At 33.4% G+C, this 21,410-nt stretch overlaps 1 protein-coding gene across 1 annotated transcript in view; it reads left to right on the top strand.

Annotated features, from left to right (window-relative positions):
* The window catches only part of GPHN (gephyrin), a 515,857-nt gene that overhangs the window by 267,846 nt on the left and 226,601 nt on the right, over nt 1-21,410 (top strand). The window contains exon 5 of the mRNA XM_081829751.1: nt 6,411-6,505. Within this exon, the coding sequence (XP_081685877.1) occupies nt 6,411-6,505 (95 nt within the window). The remainder of the gene's footprint in view (nt 1-6,410; nt 6,506-21,410) is intronic.

Raw genomic sequence — 21,410 nt, 5'->3', positions numbered from 1 at the left:
ACCCCCCGCTCTCACTCTTGTTCTCTCTCTCTCTTGTTCTCTTTCTTTCTAATAAATAATTTTTTTAAAAAAAATAATCTAAAAACTAAATAAATCCTTTTGTTGAGCTAGATAAATTGGTTGGCTTGCTTTAGGGGCCATGCTATACAAGAAATACTTATCTTTAAACATTAGAACCTTACTTAGCATGATGATATGTTAACTCTGTGACACTTAATGGGAACTGAGTTTCAACTCTGGAGTCTTGGCATCTCATGCTCACTGCAAAGTATATGTTCATTGAATAGAATGGAAAATGACACTCCTGCAATACTTAAATTTTTACTCTTTTGTGTTTTCTCTGTACCATTAAACTGTCTCCTTTAATCTTTCATTATACCAAGATCTTATTTAAACACTGTATAACTTTAACTGAAAAACAAAATGGGAATATCTCCATTTTGAAAAGTTTTCTACTTCTTCCGAGAGTGGAGGAAGATGTAAATATTTAAGAAGGCTAAAAACTCTGAGGAAAAGAAATACGCAAATAAGATCATATTTTCCAAGTAAAACTGAGATAACTACCTCCATTCCCTGGTTGCAGCTTCTGTGTAACAGTAGCATTTAACCACTTAATCACACGTTATGATACACTGATGTGTTATGATTGGTTGAAAGGTGTTTGCAACTAATTTAAAATGAACAAAATATGCAAATGAATATTTTAATTAATTAGAATAAATTCAAGGCTGTCCTTAGAATAATGTGACTCTTCCATTCTGCTGTTTCTTAAATGAGAGAAGAAGAGTAGATTTATAGCTGGTGTTCCTTGAATATCCGTAGGAGTCAGTCATGTACAAGTTTTATCCATCATGTGTAATCCTGAGAAAAGAAGTATATTAAAGATAGCTTCTTTGTACCATAGGATAATTATAGAAGCAGGCTCTGAATGTTTAGGTTATTACAACCCTTTTCTAAGTTGTAAAATAAAATTAATGTGTTTGCCCTTTAATCGATAAAGTAAGGAAAATTTAATTGGCTGTCATTAAACTGCCTATTTTTTACCTAATTTACCTCCTCAGTAGGTCTATATTTGCTCTGATAAAGACTCCTCACATTTATTTCAATCTGCTTTACAAAGTTGAACATAAGGTAATCATGAAGATTAGATCAAGTGGTATACATTATCATTAATCTGCTTCATTTCTTCCATCTGCAATGTGTTTTTCAAAATTTTGTCCTTTGACCAGCATCAACCTGGAAACTTGTTAGAAATGTACATTTTGAGGCCCCAACCAGACTTTCTGATCAAAATCTCTGGGTGGGACCTAGCAGTCAGTGTTTAACAAGGAGTTTAGGAGATTCTGATTCACGCTCAAGGCTGAGAACCACTGCTGTAAATATCCTACCTTGATAGAGTAACGTTATTAATAATATTATTAGTAACATTATTAGATAGTGTTTCAAAGATACTCTTTGTTATTTAAGGTTATTCAGTAGAGGGCAGTGCAAGAATTGTTAGGAGGAAATTTTACTAAATTTATATAGTCAAGTAGCAAGCATATAATTATTAATATATAGATTATTGACAAAAATATGTCTAGAAAAATAAATAAAAGTGCTATACTAAGTGTTTATTCACAGTCACCATGAGGTATAAGGAATTTATGCACATTTACATTTAGCTAATATGTGTCCTATACATATTTAAACATCATTGCCTGTTAGCAATAACATTTTTTAAGATTGTTTTTCCTGTGAAATTAAAATGGATCTGAATTTCTTTTTTTTTTTTTTAAAGATTTTATTTATTTATTTGAGAGAGAGAGAATGAGAGAGAGCACATGAGAGGGGGGAGGGTCAGAGGGAGAAGCAGACTCTCTGCCGAGCAGGGAGCCCGGTGCGGGACTCGATCCAGGGACTCCAGGATCATGACCTGAGCCGAAGGCAGTCGCCCAACCAACTGAGCCACCCAGGCAGCCAAAATGGATCTGAATTTCATTGACCAGTTCTCTGGGCTATAAAATCATTGTTTATGACATGTTTTTTTTTTTTTTTTTTTGCAACTTGAGCAGTCTTTGAAGCACTTTTTGACTTTAATGTTATCTTGAAAGTGTCACTAATAAAAGAAAAAGATCACAATAAGTGATTTTCCATTGGAGGTTTCATAGTTTAGAAAGTATTTAACAACTTTCATAGTTTAGAAAGTATTTAGAAGTTAAAGATGAAATGTTTTATTTAAAGAGAATGGCTAAATCCAATTAAACTTTATTATTTGGACTCTCGTAGTTCAGAAAAGGTTATATCTGAAGTAGGAATATAAACTTCTGCTGTTGCTCAAGGAAAAAAGAATTTGATGAATAAATAATGTATAAGAAAGTTGGAAACATTTTTAAGCTAATTAAGAAAAAATTTCAAACTTTTAATGGCATTCTTTTTTGTCATTGATTATAAATAGCCTATTGATAATGAGTGCTTGATATTTCTTCATTAACAGGCACAGATAAAGCTACACTTATTAAAACTATTCTTCTGTTTCTATTTTCTAATAATTTAGATAGATAATATTTTCTCATTTTATTCTAAATTGAGTTTTATTCCCTTGCTCTTTGCCTTCTAGTTGTATCTTTTCATTTATGGTTTATATGTTTTTACCCAGCTCTTATCCTCCTGTCCATCTTCCAATTCAAACATTTCATTTGGTTGCTTATTCCTTAGATCCAGTACTTCAGTATTCTGCTCCCTGTTCCCCACTTGCCAGTGTTCTTACATTTAGGTTCTTGCTCTCTGTTCTCTTTCCCCTCATCTTTGCTTTTCAACCACTGTTTTCTAGGTTTGGTTTCTGGATTTTTGTATTGTTCCTGTTCTCTAACTGGTATAATCAAAACTTCAAGGATATAAGGAGAATTGGAAAGAAGAGGCATAAAGAGAATTGACATGTATTGAATGCCTATTCTATACTAGGTGATTTAATTCTCATAAGATGTAGGTAGGTTTTGTTATTATCTCCATTTTATTCATAAGTACACAGAAGCTCCAAGAGATTAAATATTTTGTTCTAATTCACAGAGAAACTAAGTGATACAGCTGGGTTTCAAACCTATATTGGTTCATTTATTCATCCTTTTATTCAACAAATATTTATTTAGTACACATACTATAAATTGGGCACTGTGCTAGGTGCTGCAACCCATCCAGCTCTTGCTCTCATGAAGCTTAACTGTGTGGTGGCATTGTCTGACTTCACAGATGGTGATCTCTCTGCTATACCAAACAGCTTTAGAGGAAGAGAAAATAAAAAGGAAATAGAAGGGTTCTGATGTTTTATAGAAAAGCTGTATTTGATATAGATGTAAAAAAGGCTATTTTGTGCATTATTTAGAAATACCTTATCGAAGAGGTTGATTTGTGGTAGTCCTAGAAAGAGTCTGACAACTTCAGCACTAACCACTGTAGACACTAGTGCCTTTTAGTGGCATCACCACAGTGTATATTTTCCTTTTATGTTCTCAAATAAAGAAAATTTGTGTCTATAGGTCCAGATATCTAGAGGACTTCACCATCAATTGACCTCCCTAAATTATGTTAAAAAAAAGATGAAGACTTCTCTGTAAAGAATACATTTTTTCAGGCGCCTGGGTGGCTCAGTTGGTTAAGCGACTGCCTTCGGCTCAGGTCATGATCCAGGAGTTCCTGGATCGAGTCCCACATCGGGCTCCCTGCTCGGCAGGGAGTCTGTTTCTCCCTCTGACCCTAACCCTTCTCATGTGCTCTCTCTCATTCTCTCTCTCTCAAATAAATAAATAAAATCTTTAAAAAAAAAAAAAGAATACATTTTTTCATCCATCCATCTATCCATCATCCATACAGTTATTAATACTCTGAAAAATATTTAGGATGGTTTGCCCAAATACGTAAAACACAACAGAACTTTTAATAAGATAAATGTGGGGAAATAAGGCAAGGAAAAATAAGAGGAAATTAAGCTGTGTTCTGTACTAAAAAGTATCCACAGATTTGTCTCTGTTTTCAAGGGTAACTTGATTCACAAGCACTGTAATTTTTAAAAAAAAGACCAAAAAAAAAAAAAATGGTGGCACAGAGGAGTACCTTAAGAGAAAGTTTCTCCAATAGCTCCTCTTAAAGAGGATCACAGAGAAATGTGGTATACAATGGCCTCAAATACTTCCTAATATAAATACGAGTTTCACTGAGCCATTTCATTGGATCCACTTGCATACAGTAAAACAATTCTTTGAAGAGTCAGAAAAGGCATTCTAGGTAGACCACTGCGGCCCAACCAAATCCAAAGGTGTATTTTAGAGAATCTATAGAAATTAGTGAATTGCATCTCTTGTAGGTAATTCTCATATGTAATTCATCAATCAGGTTTTTCATGTAGTAGGTGACACTGAATTTACACACTCTTAGAAATGTGTTTTATTCACTACTGTAACATCAATGCCTAGAATAATACCTAGTACATAGTAGATGCTTAATAAATATTTGTTGGATGGATGGATAAATGTTGTTATTTGAAGTATCTGTTTAAGTGAAAGACTTCTTCTCAGCTATTTTTATATTTTTTTCATTTTCCCTTAAATAAAGTGTGCTACTGTACTTTGGAGTACATCATCTTTACATGATCCCAAATTCATTAAATGTTGAACACTGCTTTTGTGACTTTTTCAAGTAGATAATGAAATAAATATTAGCCCTATCGAAAGAATTCTTTTAAGATTGTTCTCAGTAATACTACATGCTTGATTTTTAAGACTCTAAGATTTCACAGTCTCTAAGAAAAAGTTATAAACATCAATAAAGCAGTTTGTAATATAGAAAGTGTTTCTTCTCAGGAGACCTCAAAGTCATACCAGATAGCTTGAATTTGGAAAACAACAGATAGATTCTGAATAATGCTAGCTTGACATTTTTTAGCTATATATTTAAATCAAAGTAATTAACTCCCAAACTTAGGAATTTAAGAATTTCTTAGAGAATTTAAAATTTATTTATTTATTTATTTATTTGACAGAGGGAGAGATACAGCGAGAGAGGGAACACAAACAGGGGGAGTGGGAGAGGGCGAAGCAGGCTTCCTGCTGATCAGGGAGCCTGATGTGGCGCTTGATCCCGGGACCCTGGGATCATGACCTGAGCTGAAGGCGGACACTTAATGACTGAGCCACCCAGGTGCCCCCAAAATTCTCTATTTTTAAGGCAGGTTTTATTGAAAAGCATAATGGTAGTGTTAATATTTCCTTAAAATTTCTGCCATTGTTAAATACTACATTATGCTGGGATTCAGTGGACCAGTAGATCACATTAATTCTGGTAATCCTTTATTCTATATAATTATAAGGTATTAAATAACGAATTTATATGCATCTTAAAAGTTTATAACATCAACCAGCATCTAACACATACTTCATACATTTTACTTTGCCAAGTCCTTAACCTAAATTTTGTCCAGAGCTACAATCTTATTTAGTACTATCTCTCTACTTCTAATAAAATACTTATAAAATCAACCTTTCTCTATATTCCTCCATAATTTTCCTTTTATTTCATTTGCCTTTCTTCTTCTTTAATGGAATAGTTTATTTTGCAAGCTTTATTCCTATATTGCTCCCAATTATTTTAACCTGTTAACATCTGTAGAAATAGAGGATTAGGAATGGATTCGGTCATGTATTTCACTCATAACTTTTAGCCTAAAACATATCTTTACCATCACAATATAAATATATACCCATTTTGATTGACCTTTAGAAAGTGAAATGTTCCTGTCTTCTTCATTCTCTTATTTCAGGTTTAACCACACTTGTGTTAAGAATGCCCTATCTTAAAACTTCTATTGTATAGTGAAAGCCTATCACTTCATTGATTCTTTTTTAAAATAAGATAGTTAATTTGTATTGAAAATATAGAAGATGGCAAATTGAGTTTTTCTTCTACCAAATACATGAGAAAGTTGACGTGGTGACTTCCTGAGTTCGTTTTAATTATATCATAAAATCATAGAGCTGGGAGAGATACAAATGATCTCAGAGATTAATTATTTCATGCGTAATAGTCAAAAAGTACCCAAATTTCTTGCCCTATGAAAGTCTGTTGAGCTATTATAGCAATCTAAGTCTACATCTTAAAATTTAGGTTATTAGATGGGACTTACATCAAATACCTCTGAGTTATAAGAGATAAGAAGGGTCTGCTAATGTATAAAATTTCCCTGGATGTCCTGGTTCTTAGCTTTTATTCACTAGTCCCGAAGAACTGAGTCTTGATACCTTAAAAACAATGTTTAGGGAACTACAAAGTATGGTCAATAAAAAGTATGATTTATAATTATTTTTAAGTTAATTTTACTACTCTGCCTTCCTTATTTTTGGCTAACTTCACTCAGTCTGCTATTTAATCTTTAATTACAGGCCACAAAAGAAGTAATAGAACGGGAAGCGCCAGGGATGGCCCTGGCAATGCTGATGGGATCACTTAATGTTACACCTCTGGGCATGCTTTCTAGGTAAGAAAGTCACTAACATGTTGCAAAGAAAATTAATTCCATACCACTAATCACTGCAATAGACTGATAAACATAAGAAACTTCAGTCAATAACACTTAAATTTGCTCCCTTTTTTCCCCAGAGTTCAGAGTCTTAGTATCCTATCTAAATCTTGACCATTTTCCCTCAAGTTTTTTTTTACATATTATGTTTAAACTTTTAGAAAATATTATATTTTGCTAAAAGGTGTCAATCCAAACCCAGAGAGGAGTCCAGTTTATTAAGATGTAAAATTATTTTTGTGTGTGATTATTTGTAATCATCAATTAATAATCATTAATTGTCATCAAATGCTAATTTAATAAAACAAAACAGTAGAGGTTTTTTTCAATAAGTTATTCTTATATGGTAGGAATTTGTAAAAAGGCATATTCATGTGTGGTCATAAAAAGAAGCTGAATTAATAGTATATTAGTAGTATATTATGTTAGTATATTTAAAACTATGGCTTTGTTGACATAGATGGTGACATCGATTCTCTGTGTGATGTTATTGTTTTAGTTACTCTTAGATTAAAATCTCCTTTAATGAGGACAGCATACATCATTTAAGTTAAAGACAGAAGTATCAACTTAGAATCTATTGATTTAATGAGCACTGAATAATAGGCAGTTGATCTCAGAGCAATCTAAAAATACACAGCCACTTTATAATTGCATGGTTTCATAATCATTATGTATAGCCATTTATTCATCCTGTGTGAAATATGAATACAAAACTAAGTATATCTACATAGCACATGGAATATGAATAATAATGCCGTTTCTGTTACTTAGGGTTTATATCCCATTAATCGCAGACACTTGAAACACAGCTACAGGGAAATGTGAATTGGTCATTAGTTACTGTATTCTTTTTGCTGTCATAGGTACTATATTATAACATTTAATTTAAATAAGAGCAAAAAAGAATTACAATAGCATGTAGAAATTTTAAATTTAAAAGTCCATGCTGATCTTTAAGGAACTTATCATTCTTCTATGCTGTTCTTTTTTTTTTTTTTTAAGATTTATTTATTTATTTCAGAGAGAAAATACAGGGGGGAAGGGCAGAGGAAGAAGGAGAGAGAAACTCAAGCAGACTCCATGCTGAGCACAGAGCCCAATGCAGGGCTCGATCTCATGACCCTGAGATCAGACCTGAGCCAAAAGTGAGAGTCAGAGGCTCAATCAACTGCTCCACCCAGGCACCCCTTTGCTGTTCTTTTTTTAAACATACTTACATTCCCTACACTTCTGAGGTCAAGGGTCACATTTGATCCTTTTCTCTATGGAATTAAGTAGTGACATTTGAACATAAAAGAACTCTTTCTTGACATACAAGGATATAGTCAAGAAAAAATTAAACTTCGTCTCTTGTTAATTCTTTTGTAATAAAAATCTAATTCAGCAAACATAAATACTCTATTTTCTAGGCCCCAAATTAACCATCAGAGATACTAAGGATAGAAAGAAAATTATGACATGGCCCTCACCTTAAAGATCCCACAGTTTAGCTGGAGAACTTATCCTTTGCAACTGTTAAAGTAACTCTTTATAGCTTTCTTTTTTAAAGATTTTATTTATTTATTTGACAGAGAGAGAGATAGCGAGAGCAGGAACACAAGCAGGGGGAGTGGGAGAGGGAGAAGCAGGCTTCCCACAGAGCAGGGAGCCCGATGTGGAACTCGATCCCAGGACCCTGGGATCATGACCTGAGCCGAAGGCAGACGCCTAACGACTGAGCCACCCAGGCGCCCTCTTTATAGCTTTCTTGATACAGTATAGAAATAGCACTTTTTGTCTTATTGAAAGAATTTTCTGGATTAATTCCTCTTCTACCTTCTGAATCCACATGACTGCTGAGTGATAGAAAATTAATCAGCAGGAGTTGATTCTAAGTACTTTAGAATAAGTCCATCGTCTTTATGCTGAAGGCTTTGAAAATTAAAATAAATACACAGCATGGTAACAGATTCTTGTGGCTTTTTTTTTTCCTGTTCATTGCTGATTTAACTGAGAGTTTATTTACAAATTTAAAACAGAGATAGTAGTCTGTATGAGTTATGCATAAGAAATTGTGGAATATTTTCCTAAATGTTCATTTTTTGTGAACATTTTCTAGGCTTTTAAAAAATTACTATTTTAAAACAGCCATGATTATACTGATGCTTACTTTCTACAGCATTTTTACCTTGTATCTTCCTTGGGATTTGTACGTGCTTCTATTATAGCACATGCTATATTGCAATTATGTACTTATTTGTATAACCTAATTTGTATAAAATCCCTAAGAACAGGAACTTTTTCATGTTCATTTTTATATCCTCAGACCCCAAAACAACTCCTGACACATAGTAAGTACTCAAAAAATGTTTATTGTATGATTACTGTTGATAAATCAGTGTTTCATCCTAATTCTATAGAACTTTTTTCAAAGTAATATATCAAAGTTGTTTCCTTGCCTTCCTATTTTTATCTCTAGAGAGCAGCATTAAATAAAAATTTTTTTAATTACTAAATCTGTTTAAAATGGTTTTCATCTATGTGATGAAATATCCTCCAGTTACTTTGTGCAAGTCAGTTACAGGATAGTACCAAGTAATAGTTAAGACCATCATCTCTGAAGCCAGATTGCTTGCGTTCCATTCTGGCTCTACTGCTTACTAGCTACTTAACATTTTTTTGGTTTGTTTGTTTTTTTTTTTCTCATCTGTATATGAGGATGTTAATAGTACTAACCTTTTAGATTAAGTGAGTTCATATAAAATGCTTAGAACAACAACTGATTCATAGTAAGTCTTATTTAAGTGTTGACCACAGTTATGGTATTGTTATTGGCTGAGAGCAAGTCTGCTGACAAAACCTTTTAGTAGCTTTCCTCCATCTGGAAATATCTTCATTCTACCGTCATTCCTGAAGGATATTTTCACTAGATATAGAATTCTGGATTGGCAGTTATTTTCTTTCAGCACTTTAAAAAATATTATTCCACTGTTTTCTGGCCCTATGTTTCCTACCAAAACTTAAGTGATTCACGGAAAACAATACTAACAGGGAAGTTAGAGCTGTAAATGGGTTAAAAAAGAAAACCCTTCTTTTTTACATTAAAAAAAGAAAGATCTCATGGGATGCCTGGGCGGCTCAGTTGGTTAAATGTCTGCCTTTGCCTTAGGTCATAATCCCAGAGTCCTGGGGCTCCTTGCTCAGTGGGGAGCCTGCTTTTCCCTCTACTTGTCGTCACTCCCCCTGCTTGTGCTCGCTTGCTCTCTCTCTGACAAATAAACAAAATCTTTTTTTAAAAAAAGGAAGACCTCAGAAACAACTACATAACATTAAAATTTAAGGAACTAGACAAGGAACAAATTAAACCCAAAGCTAGAAGAAGGAAGAAAATAATAAAGATTAAGGCAGAAATAAATAAAATAGAAAATGGAACAATAATACAGAAAATCAATTAAACTGAATATTGACTCTTTGAGAAGATCAACAAAACTGAAAATTTTTAGCTATATTGACTAAGAAAAAAAAGAGACCTGACTCAAATTACTAAACTCAGAACAAAAATGGGGACATCACTGCCAATTCTATAGAAATAAAAAGGACTATAAGAGAATACTATGAATAACTGTATGTCAATAAATTGGATACCCTAGATGAAATGGAAGAATTCCTACAAACACAAAACCTACTCAGATTGAATCAGAAAAAAATAGAAAATCCATATAGATCTGTAATTAGTAAGGAGATTGAATCAGTAATCAAAAACCTACCTACAAATAAAATGACTGTACCAGATGGCTTCACTGGAGAATTATACCACACATTTAAAGAAAAACAGACACCAGTCCTTCTCAAATTCTTCCAAAAAATGGAGGAAAAGGGAATACTTCCTAACTAATTCTATGGGACCAGCATTGCCTTGATACCAAAGCCTGATGAAAAACTACAAGAAAACTACAGACCAGTATCCTCTTTGAACATTGATGTAAAAATCTTCAACAAAATGATAGCAAAACAAATTCAGCAATATTTTAAAAGGACTATACACCATGACCAAGTGTAATACATCCCCAGAATGCAAGGATGTTTCAACATATGAAAAGCAATCAATGAAATATATCACAGTATATTACATATGTGTGATATACCACATACAGAAAAAGCATTTGACAAAATTCAGCATGTTTTCATATTAATGACACTCAACAAACTGGGAATAGAAAGAAACTACCTTAACATAATTAAGGCTTATATTAAAAAACATACATCTAACATCATAATGGTGAGAGACAAAACTTTTGCTCCAAAGCAAGAATAAGAGCAGGATGCACACTTTTGCTGCTTTCATTAAACATGCTATTAGAAGTTGTAGCCAAAACATTAGGCAGGAAAAAGAAATAAAAGGTATCTAAATTGGGAAGGGAGAAGTAAATTTATCTCTGTTTAACATGATCTTATTTGTAAAAAACCCTAACAATTACACACACACACACACACACACACTCTATTAGAACCAATACACATATTCAGCAGAGTTGAAGATACATAATCAACATGCAAAAATCAGTTGTGTTCCCATATATTAACAATGAAAAATGCAAAAAGGAAATTTTGAAAACAATTCCACTTAAAATCTCATCAAAAAGAATAAAATACTTAGTAATTAACTTAATCAAGGAGGTGAGAGACTTGTACACTGAAAACTATAAAACTTTGCTGACAGAAATTAAAGAAGATTTAAATGAATGGAAATAAACCCCATGTTTATGGTTTGAAAGACTTAATATTAAGTTGTCATTACCCAAAGCAGTTTGCAGATTTAATTCAATCCCTATCAAAATACAGCAACATAACTTTTTGCATAAATAGAAAAATCCATTCTAAAATTTATATGGAATCTCCAGGGGCCCCAAAGAGACAAAACAACCTGGAAAAAGAACAACAAAGCAGGAGGACTCCCACTCCCTGTTATCAAACTGACTGCAAGTTACAATAATCAAAAAAGTTGTACTGGTATTAAGTCAGATTTTTAGGCCAATGGAATCAAATAGAGAGGCCAGAAATAAACCTTTGCATATAAGGTCAAATGAATCTTGAGAAGGGTACCAAGACAATTCAATAAGGAAAAGACAGTCTTCGACAAATGGTATTGGGAGAACTGGATATCCACAGGCAAAAGAATGAAGTTGTACCCTTACCTAACACCATATACTAAAATTAACTCAAAATGTATCAAAGACCTAAATGTAAGAACTAAAATTATAAAACTCATGAAAGAAAACATCAGGAAGAGCTTCATGACATTAGATTTGGCAGTGGTTTTCTTGAATATGACACCAACATTACAGGCAACAACAAAAAAGAGGCTTAATTGGACTTTATCAGCATTAAAACCTTTGTGACTTAAAGGACACTATCAACCAAGTAAAATGTCAGAATGGGAGAAAACATTGCAAATCATGTATCTGATAAGGATTTAACATCCAGAATATATAAAGAACTCCAACACAAAAACAACCCAATTTAAAGATGAATAGATATTTCTCCAAAGAAATAGATTATTTCTCCAAATGGCCAATAAGCACATGAAGTGTTCAAGGCACTAATCATTGGAGATATGTTAATCAAAACCACAATGAGATACTACCTCACACCCACTAGGATAGCTATTATAAATGAACAAACAAAATAAAAAGTGTTGGTAAGGATGTGGAAAAATTGGGATCCCTGTGCATTGCTGGTGGGAATGTAAAATGATGTAGCCATTGTTCAAAGCAGTATGGAAGTTTTTCAAAAAAATTAAACAGAATTACCATATGGTGCAGTAATTCCCCTTCTGGGTGGAACCCAGAGCAACTGAAAGCAAAGACTTGAACAGATACTTGTACACCAGTGTTCATAGCAGCATTATTCACAATAGCCAAAAGGTAGAAGCAACTTAAAGTCCATTGACAGATGAATGGATAAACAAAATGTGTTATATATATACAATAGAATATTAGCCTTAAAAATGAATGAGCTGCTGATATATGACACAACATGGATGAATCTTGGAGACATGCTGAGTGAAATAAGCCAGACACAAAAAGGACAAATATTGATTTCACTTGTATGAGGTATCTAGAATAGCCAAATATATAGAAAGTAGAACATGGTTACCAGGGGCTGGAAGGCTAGAACAGGAATGGGCACAGAGTATCAGTATAGGATGGGCACAGAGTATCAGTGTAGGATGACGAAAAAGTTCTGGAGATGGACAGTGATGATGGTTGCACAATAACTTTAATGTAGTTAAGTCAATGAACTATGCACTTAAAATTAATTAAAATAATAAATATTATGGTATGTGTATTTTACCACAATTTTTAAAATATGCTTTAGGATAGGAAATACAACATACACAGCATGTACATTTTCTTGGGACAGCTCTACAATACTTCAGGCACAACATCCAGATTCAATATCAGAGGAAGTGCACCAGGTTGTAAAAGACAAATGAGACACACTTGGGGTGAATGGTCACCTCCAGCTGACAGCTTTCCCCTCCTCCCACCCAGCATGTATAGTTTGCTCTATATTATAAGCCCCCTAAGAGTTTTATCCTAGCTGAGACCCATTCATCATGAGTCATATAATACACAACCTGAATAACGTGTTTCAGGTTCCTTACAGTATCTTTAGATCCTTGCACAGAGCATAGCAATTCTATGAAGATTTAGTTCACTTATAGATCATAACATCTAGAGCACAGGATCAATTTAGTGTATTTTTAAGAATGATCCTTCAGCATTCCATGCGCTTGCTTTAAAAATCGAGTCCTGTGCATACTGTGGTGTTGTTAGTGTGCGTATTTACATTTTTACATAGTTTTTCTAGAGCAATAATCAGTGGTGTTTTTGTACCTAGGTTTTATGTGATTTTAATGAAACATGGATAGTTGTGGCCACCTGCTGACTATTTGTGGTTTAAAATAAAAGGTTTTCTTGCCTGAAAAAAAAAAAAGAATGATCCTTCAGGTATCTCCTTAACTTTGGAAGGGAGTTGAGTCCAGCTGTTCTCTCTATCTCATAACCTCGTGATGGCTCATGTTGGGACTACTTATGCAGTATGAGAAGCATCAAACAAGGGAAAATTTAAAGTGGCTTTGGGTTGAAAATGTCTTAAGCAATTGACAGAAGTAAATTATCTCTCAAGGGATTCTGCTTGAACTTAGACCTTACAGATTTCTCAGGAAGTTAGATTCTATCTAACTTCTAAGGAGTTTAGAATTCTAGGGAAGTTAGGTCATACACATAAAAAAAAAAGGTGACAAAACACAAAAATCAAGGCATCATAAGAAATGAGAGATTACAGATGTTTTCCATTTTGTTCTGTGATCCATTTTGAGTTAATTTTTTAGAAGGATGTAAAGTTTGTATCTAGATTCATTTTTTTTTTTTTTGCATGTAGATGTCCAGTTGTTCCAGTACCATTTGTTGAAAAGATTATCTTTGCTCCATTGTATTGCTTCTGCTCCTTTGTCAGAAATCAGTTGGCTATATTTATGTGTGTCTACATTTCTGGGCTCTCTATTCTCTTCCATTCATTTATTTGCTGTTCTTTCACCAGTACCACACTATCTTGATTACTATAACTTTATAGAAAGAATCAGAGTCTGTTAATATAAGTCCTCTAACTTCATTCTCCTTCAATGTTTTGTTGACTATTTTGAATCCTTTGCCTCTCCATAGACACTTTAGAATCAGTCTATAGATATCCATTAAATAATTTGCTGGAATTTTGAATCAGATTTCCATTGACTCTACAGATCAAGCCAGGAAGAACTGACATTCTGACAATATTCAGTCTTCTAATCCAGGAACATGGGATAGGAACTTTATTTAGTTCTTTGTTGATATCACTGAGTCTTTGAGTTTTCCTTATATAGGTATTATACAGATTTTTTTTAGATTATAATTTTTTCATTTGGGCACTGCTAAGGTAACTGGTATTGTGTTTTAATTTCAAGTTTCGGTTGTTTATTGCCAGTATATAGGAAAATGATTGGCTTTCGCATATTAACCTTGTATTCTGCAAACTTGCTGTAATTACTTATTAGTTCCAGAAGGTTTTTTATTGATGATTCTTTTGGCTTTTGTACATAGATGACCATGTCATCTATAAACAAAGGCAGTTTTGTTTCTTCCTTCCCAGTTTGTATACTCTTTATTTCCTTTTCTTGTCCTATTGCATTAACTAAAATTTCCAGTATAGTGTTGAAAAGGAGTGGTGAGAGGGGATATCATACTTAACCTTACTGAGAAAGCTAAGAGTTTTTCACCATTAAGTAATATATTAGCTGTAGGTTTTTATAGATTTTTTTTTATCAAGTTGAGGATGTTTCCCTCGTGTCCACACTCTATTTCTAGTTTACTGAGTTTTGATCACAAATGGGTGTAGGATTTTGTCAAATGCTTGTTCTGCACCTATTGATATGATCATGTGACTTCTCTTTTTTAGCCTGTGATGAATTACATTAATTGATTTTGAAATGTTGAACCTGCCATGCATACCCGGGATTAATCCTGCTTGGTCGTGGTGTATAATTTTTTACACATAATGGATTCAATATGCTAATATTTTGTTGAGGATTTTTGAAACATTGGTGTGTAGTTTGTTTTTTTTTTCCTTCCAGTGTCTTTGCTTTGTTTGGCATTAGGGTAATACCAGCCTCATAGAATGAGTTTGGAAGTATTTCCTCTGCATCTTCTTTAAGAGATTATAGAGAATTGGAGTAATTTCTTCCTTAAATGTTTGGTAGAATTCACTATTGAATACATCCAAGCCTGGTGCTTCCTATTTGGAAGATTATTAATTATTGATTCAATTTCCTTAATAGAAGTTAATAGGCCTATCTAGATTGTCTATTTCTTCTTATGTGAGTTTTGGCAGATTACATTTTTTAAAATAATAGTCCGTTTCATCTAGGTTATCAAATTTATGGGTATGGAGTTGTTCAAAGTATTCTTGTCTTTTTAATGTGCGTAGGAACTGTAGTGATGTCCTCTCTTGATGTCCTCTCTTTTATTTCTAATATTTATAGTTTGTGTATTCTCTTTTTTACTTAGCCTGGCTAGAGGTTTATCAGTTTTATTTATCATTTCAAAGAACTAGTTTCAATTTTGTAGATTTTTTCTATTGGTTGCCAATTTTCCATTTCATTGATTTCCTCTCTAATTGTTATTTCTATTCTGCTTACTTTGAATTAATTTTATTTTATTTTTCTTTTTTCTTTTTATTTTTCTGTTTTCTTAAGGTGGAAATTCAGATGATTGATTTAAGATCTTTATTTTTAGTAATATTTGTATTCAGTGCTATAAATTTCCCTCTAAGCACTGCTTTCTCTGCATTTCAAAGTTTAAAGTTTCTCTCTCCTTCTATCTCTCCCTCTCCTCCTTCCTCTCTCCCTATTTTTTTTAAATTTTCATTTCTTTGTCTTATTTATTTGATAACTAGAAATTTATACTTCTTAATCCCCTTCACCTGTTTTGTCAATTCCCCTACCCCCTTTCATTTTTATTTGCTTCAAAATATTTCAAAATTTCTCTTGATATTTCTCTTTGACCCAAGTGTTATTTAAAAGTGTGCTGTTTATTCTCTACATATTCTGGGATTTTCCAGTCATTGTTACTGATTTTTATTTTAATTCAATTGTGGTCTGAAAGTAGACACTGTAGAATTTCAATCCTTTTAAATTTGCCAAGGTGTGTGTTATGGCCCAAAAAGTGGTCTACCTTGGTGAATGTTTCACATGAGCTTTAGAAGAATGTATATTCTGCCATTACTGGGTGAAGTAGTATAGAGATGTCAGTTATACCCAGTTGTGTGATGGAGTTGTTGAGTTCAAGCTTGTCCTTACTCATTTTCTGCTCAGATACTCCTGGGTCTGTCCATTTCTGACAGAGGGGTGTTGCAGTCTTTAAGTATGATAGTGGACTTATTTCTCTTTGCAGTTTTTAGCTTTTACCTCACAAGTTTGACACTGTGTTGTTAGGTGCATGCACGTTAAAATCATTATGTATTCTTGGGGTATTGACCATTTATCATTATAAATGTCCTTCTTTAGCACAGATAACTGTCTGAAACTAATACAGTTACTCCTGCTTTTTTTGATTAATGTTAGCATGATATGTTTTTCTATATCCATTTACATTTAACCTATCCTATATGTATCTTTGTTTAAAGTGGGTCTCTTCTAGACAACATGCACTTGGGAGTCTAACAATCTCTGTCTTTTAATTGGTGCATTTAGACCATTGACATCCATAGTGATTATTAATATTGTTGGATTAATGTCTGCCATATTCAATACTGTTTCCTATTTGTTGCTGTTCTTCATTTCTATTTTTATCTTTTGCTTTTTCTGCCTTTCATTTGTTTTAATTGAGCCTTATTTATGATTCTGTTTTTTTCTCCTTTCTTAGCATATTGACTATACTTCTTGTTTTACTTTTTTTGTGGTTGCCCTAGAGTTTACAGTATACATTTACAATTAACCAAAGTCCGCTTTCAAATAACATCATACTATTTCACAAATAGTGTGAATACCTTATAATAAAATTATCCTAATTCCTTCCTCCATCCTTTGTATTATTGCTGTCACTCATTTCACTTATATATATAAGCATACATATACACGTAAGATATATATATAAGCATATATAACTGAATATATTATTGGTGTTATAATTTTGAACAAACTGTTATATGTTAGATCAATTAAGAATAAGAAAAATAAAAATTTATTTTACTTTCACTTATTCTGTCTTTTATACTCTATGAAAGGACCTATATTATTTCCCTTTTCTCTAAAGAACTTCTTTTAACATTTCTTGCAAGGCAGATCTACTGGCAACAAATACCCTCAATTTTTATTTGAGAAGCCTCTATTTCTCCTGCACTTTTAAAAGGATAATTTGACAGTGTACAGAATTCTAACTTGGTTGTTCTTTTCTTGCAACACTTTAAATATTTCCCTCTACTTTCTTCTTGCTTGCATGGCTTCTGAGGTAAAGTCAGGTGTAATTCTTGTCTTTTTTCCTCTTTAGGTAAGATTTTGTTTTGCCTTTTTCTCTGACTTCTTTCAGGATTCTTTTTCTTTGATTTTCTGTAGTTTGAAATTATATGCGTTGGTGTAGTTTGGGGGTTTTTTATTTTTCATTTTTGCCTTTACCCTACTTGAAATTCTGAGCTTCCTGAATCTTTGGTTTGGTGTCTGACATTAGTTTGGGGAAATTCTCAAGCATTATTGTTTCAAGTATTTCTTCTGTCCTTTTCTCTCTTCTAGTATTCCCATTACACATATGTTATACCTTCTGTAGTTGTCCCACAGTCCCTGGATATTTTATTATTTTGTTTTCAGTCTTTGTTCTTTTTGCTTTGCAGTTTTCAAGGGTTCTGTTGATATATCCTCTAGCTCAGAAATTCTTTTCTCACCTGTGTCGTCTACTAATGAGCCCATCAAAGGCATTCTTCATTACTATTCAAAGTTTTTTTATGCGTAGCATTTCTTTTTAGTTCTTTCATTGGATTCTATCTTTCTGCTTACATTACCCATCTGTTCTTGCATGCTATCTACTTTATCCATTACAACCCTTAGCATATTATTCTTAGTTTTAAATTCCTGGTCTGATAATTCCAAAATCCCTGCCTTGTCTGGTTCTGATATTTGCTCTGTCTTTTAAAATTGGGGCGCCTGGGTGGCTCAGTTGGTTAAGCGACTGCCTTCGGCTCAGGTCATGATCCTGGAGTCCTGGGATCGAGTCCCGCATCGGGCTCCCTGCTCGGCAGGGAGCCTGCTTCTCCCTCTGACCCTCCCCCCTCTCGTGTGCTCTCTGTCTCTCTCATTCTCTCTGTCTCAAATAAATAAATAAATAAATAAATCTTTAAAAAAAATAAATAAAAAATAAAATTGTGTTTTTTGCCTTTTAGTATGCCTTGTAATTTTTTTTCTTGATAGATAAAAGGAACTGGGTTTCTTTTTAGATTATTTTTTTAAGTTTTTATTTAAGTTCCAGTTAGTTAATATACAGTGTAATATTAGTTTCAGGTGAACAATTTAGTGATTCAACACCCAGTGTTCATCACAGGTGCCCTCCTTAATCCCCATCACCTCTTTAACCCATCCCTCTACCCACCTCCCCTCTGGTAACCATCAGTTTGTTCTTTAAAGTTAAGAGTCTGTTTCTTGGTTTGCCTCTCTTTTCCCCCCATGCTCATTTGTTTTGTTTCCTAAATTCCACATATGAGTGAAATCATATGGTAGTTATCTTCTTCTGACTGACTTATTTCGCTTTTTCACTTAGCATAATACTCTGTAGTTTCATCTACATCATTGCAGATGACAAGATTTCATTTTTTTTATGGGTAATACTCCAGTGTCTGTGTGTATACCACATCTTAATCCATTTATCAGCTGATGGACATTTGAACTGTTTCCATAATTTAGCTATTGTAGATAATGCTGCTATAAACATCAGGGTGCATGTATCCCTTTAAATTAGTATTTTTGTATTCTTTGGGTAATTACCTAATAGTGCAATTGCTGAATCATAGGGTAGTTCTATTTATATCTTTTTGCGGAACCTCCATCTTGTTTTTCAGAGTGGCTGCACCAATTTGCATTCCCACCAACAGTGCAAGAGGTTCCCCTTTCTCCACAAAAAAGGAACTGTTTTAAATGTCCTTAGGTAATATGGTCATGAGATTTGTGGGGAAGGGAAGTGTTCTGTAGTCGTACCATTAGGTCTCAGTCCTTTAGCGATCCTATGCCTCTGGACTTTACACCTCACAAGTGTTTCTCATTTCTTTCTCACCACCACCCCCAACCTTAGGTGGGACAGCAGGGCCAGAGTGAGCAGAAGTTGGGTTATTGCTTCTTCCAGGTCAATTAGGCTCTGATAATATCCCAGCAGATTATACTCTGATTAACTAATTATCCCTGAAGTCAGGCCTTATTAAGAACACAATGCTACCAGCATTTTGGAATGGTTCCTTTCCTCTCCCCTTGCTAGAAGCACAAGGATTTTTCTTCATTATCTTCCATAGGAACCTGGTTATGCTCTTGGAAGTAAATCTCAAAATATTTTGGAGGCTCCCCTATGACTGGGTCCTCCTGGAATTTATAACTTCCACTTGTCCATACCAAGCATCCAGCAATTCATCAATTACAATTCAGGTTTCCCACCTCAGCACTGTTTCCTGTAGCTGTTTTCCTTGTGAGTCTCTGCTCTTTTTTTTCTTGCCTGTTGGTTTCTTCAGTCTTGGAGACAGCAGTTTGCCCTGTATCTCCCATCTCTTATAGATCCAAAGAGTTGATTTTTCAGTCCATTCAGCCTTTTACTTGTCATTAGGATGGAGTGGCAACTCCCAAGCTTTTAACATGCAGTACTGGACATCAGAAGTCTGTAAATGGTATTTTATTTTTAATTTTTTTTTTTATTGAAGTATAGTCAACACACATTAGTACATCACTTTCAGGTGTACAACATGATTTGACAACTTGAAACATTATGCTATCCTCACCACAAATGTAGCCACCACCTGTTACCATATAACATTATGTATTCCCTATGCTGTATCTTTCAGCCCTGGGATTTATTCATTCCATAACTTGAAACTTATATACCTCCCAATCCCCTTCACCCATTTCACCCATCACCCTACTCCCCTCCCCTCTGGCAACCACCAGTTTGTTCTTTGTAGTAATACAATTTGTATATTGATATTATGTGCTACAACCTTGCTTAAATACTAGTATGATTAGTTCTAGGAGGATATTTTCTGTTGTCATCTATTTTTTTTTAAAAGTCTTTCATATTTTCAGTACATATATTATCTACAAATAGGGGCAATTTTATTTCTTCCTTCCTGATTAGCATGCCTTTATCTTTTTTTTCTTGCCAGTTGTACTAACTAGAATTTCCACCACTGTGCTCAGTAGCCATGATAAGAATGGACATCCTTGCCTTTTTCCTGATCTTATGGGAAAAGCTTTCAGTCTTTCATCAATAGTATTATGTCATTTTTAGACTTTTAAAAGCTTTTAAGTTTGAGAAAATTTCTGCTCTGTTTCTATTCCAAGTTTTTCTGAGAGTTTTTATCATGAATGGATATTGATATGCATTTTGCATATTCATATAATTATGTGATCTATTTTTTTCTAGCCTGTCAGTGTGATAGATTATGTTGATTGACTTTTTTACATTTAGAACCAGTCTTGCATTCTTAGAAAAAACTCCATTGGGTTGTGTCATATCATTCTTTTTTTTCTTTTCATTCTTTTTATATATTGCTGAAATCTGTTTGCTGATATTTTGGTAAGAATTTTTATATCTGTATTCATAAGAGATATCTTTTTATATGTTTTTACTGTCAGGGTCACATTAGCTTCATTAAAAAAGTAGTATAAAGTGTTCCCTTTTCTATTCTCTGGAAGAGTTAATGTAGAATTTATAGCAATTTCTCTTTGAACATTTTATAAAATTTACCAGTGAAACATACGGCCTGGAGATTTGTTTTTCAAAAGTTTTTGCACAGTAGATTCAATTTCCCTAAAAGTTATAAAGCTTCTCAAATTATCTATTTTATATTTGATTAACTGTAGCATTTTGTGCTTTTTAAGGAATTCATCCATTTCATCTACATTATCTAATTTATGTATATAGTTTTCTTATTATCTTCTGATTATTGTTTTTTTTTTGTTTTTTTGTTGTTTTTTTTTAATGTTTTTTTTTAATGATTTTTTTTATTCTTATGTTAATCCCCATACATTACATCATTAGTTTTAGATGAAGTGTTCCATGATTCATTGTTTGTGCATAATACCCAGTGCTCCATGCAGAAT

Source organism: Leptonychotes weddellii, chromosome 9 (genome assembly GCF_054177405.1).
Source record: "Leptonychotes weddellii isolate Sample4059 chromosome 9, ASM5417740v2, whole genome shotgun sequence".
Taxonomy (NCBI): Eukaryota; Metazoa; Chordata; class Mammalia; order Carnivora; family Phocidae; genus Leptonychotes; species Leptonychotes weddellii.
Note: the sequence above shows the minus strand (reverse complement) of the source record. Positions and strands in the feature narration are given on the sequence as shown.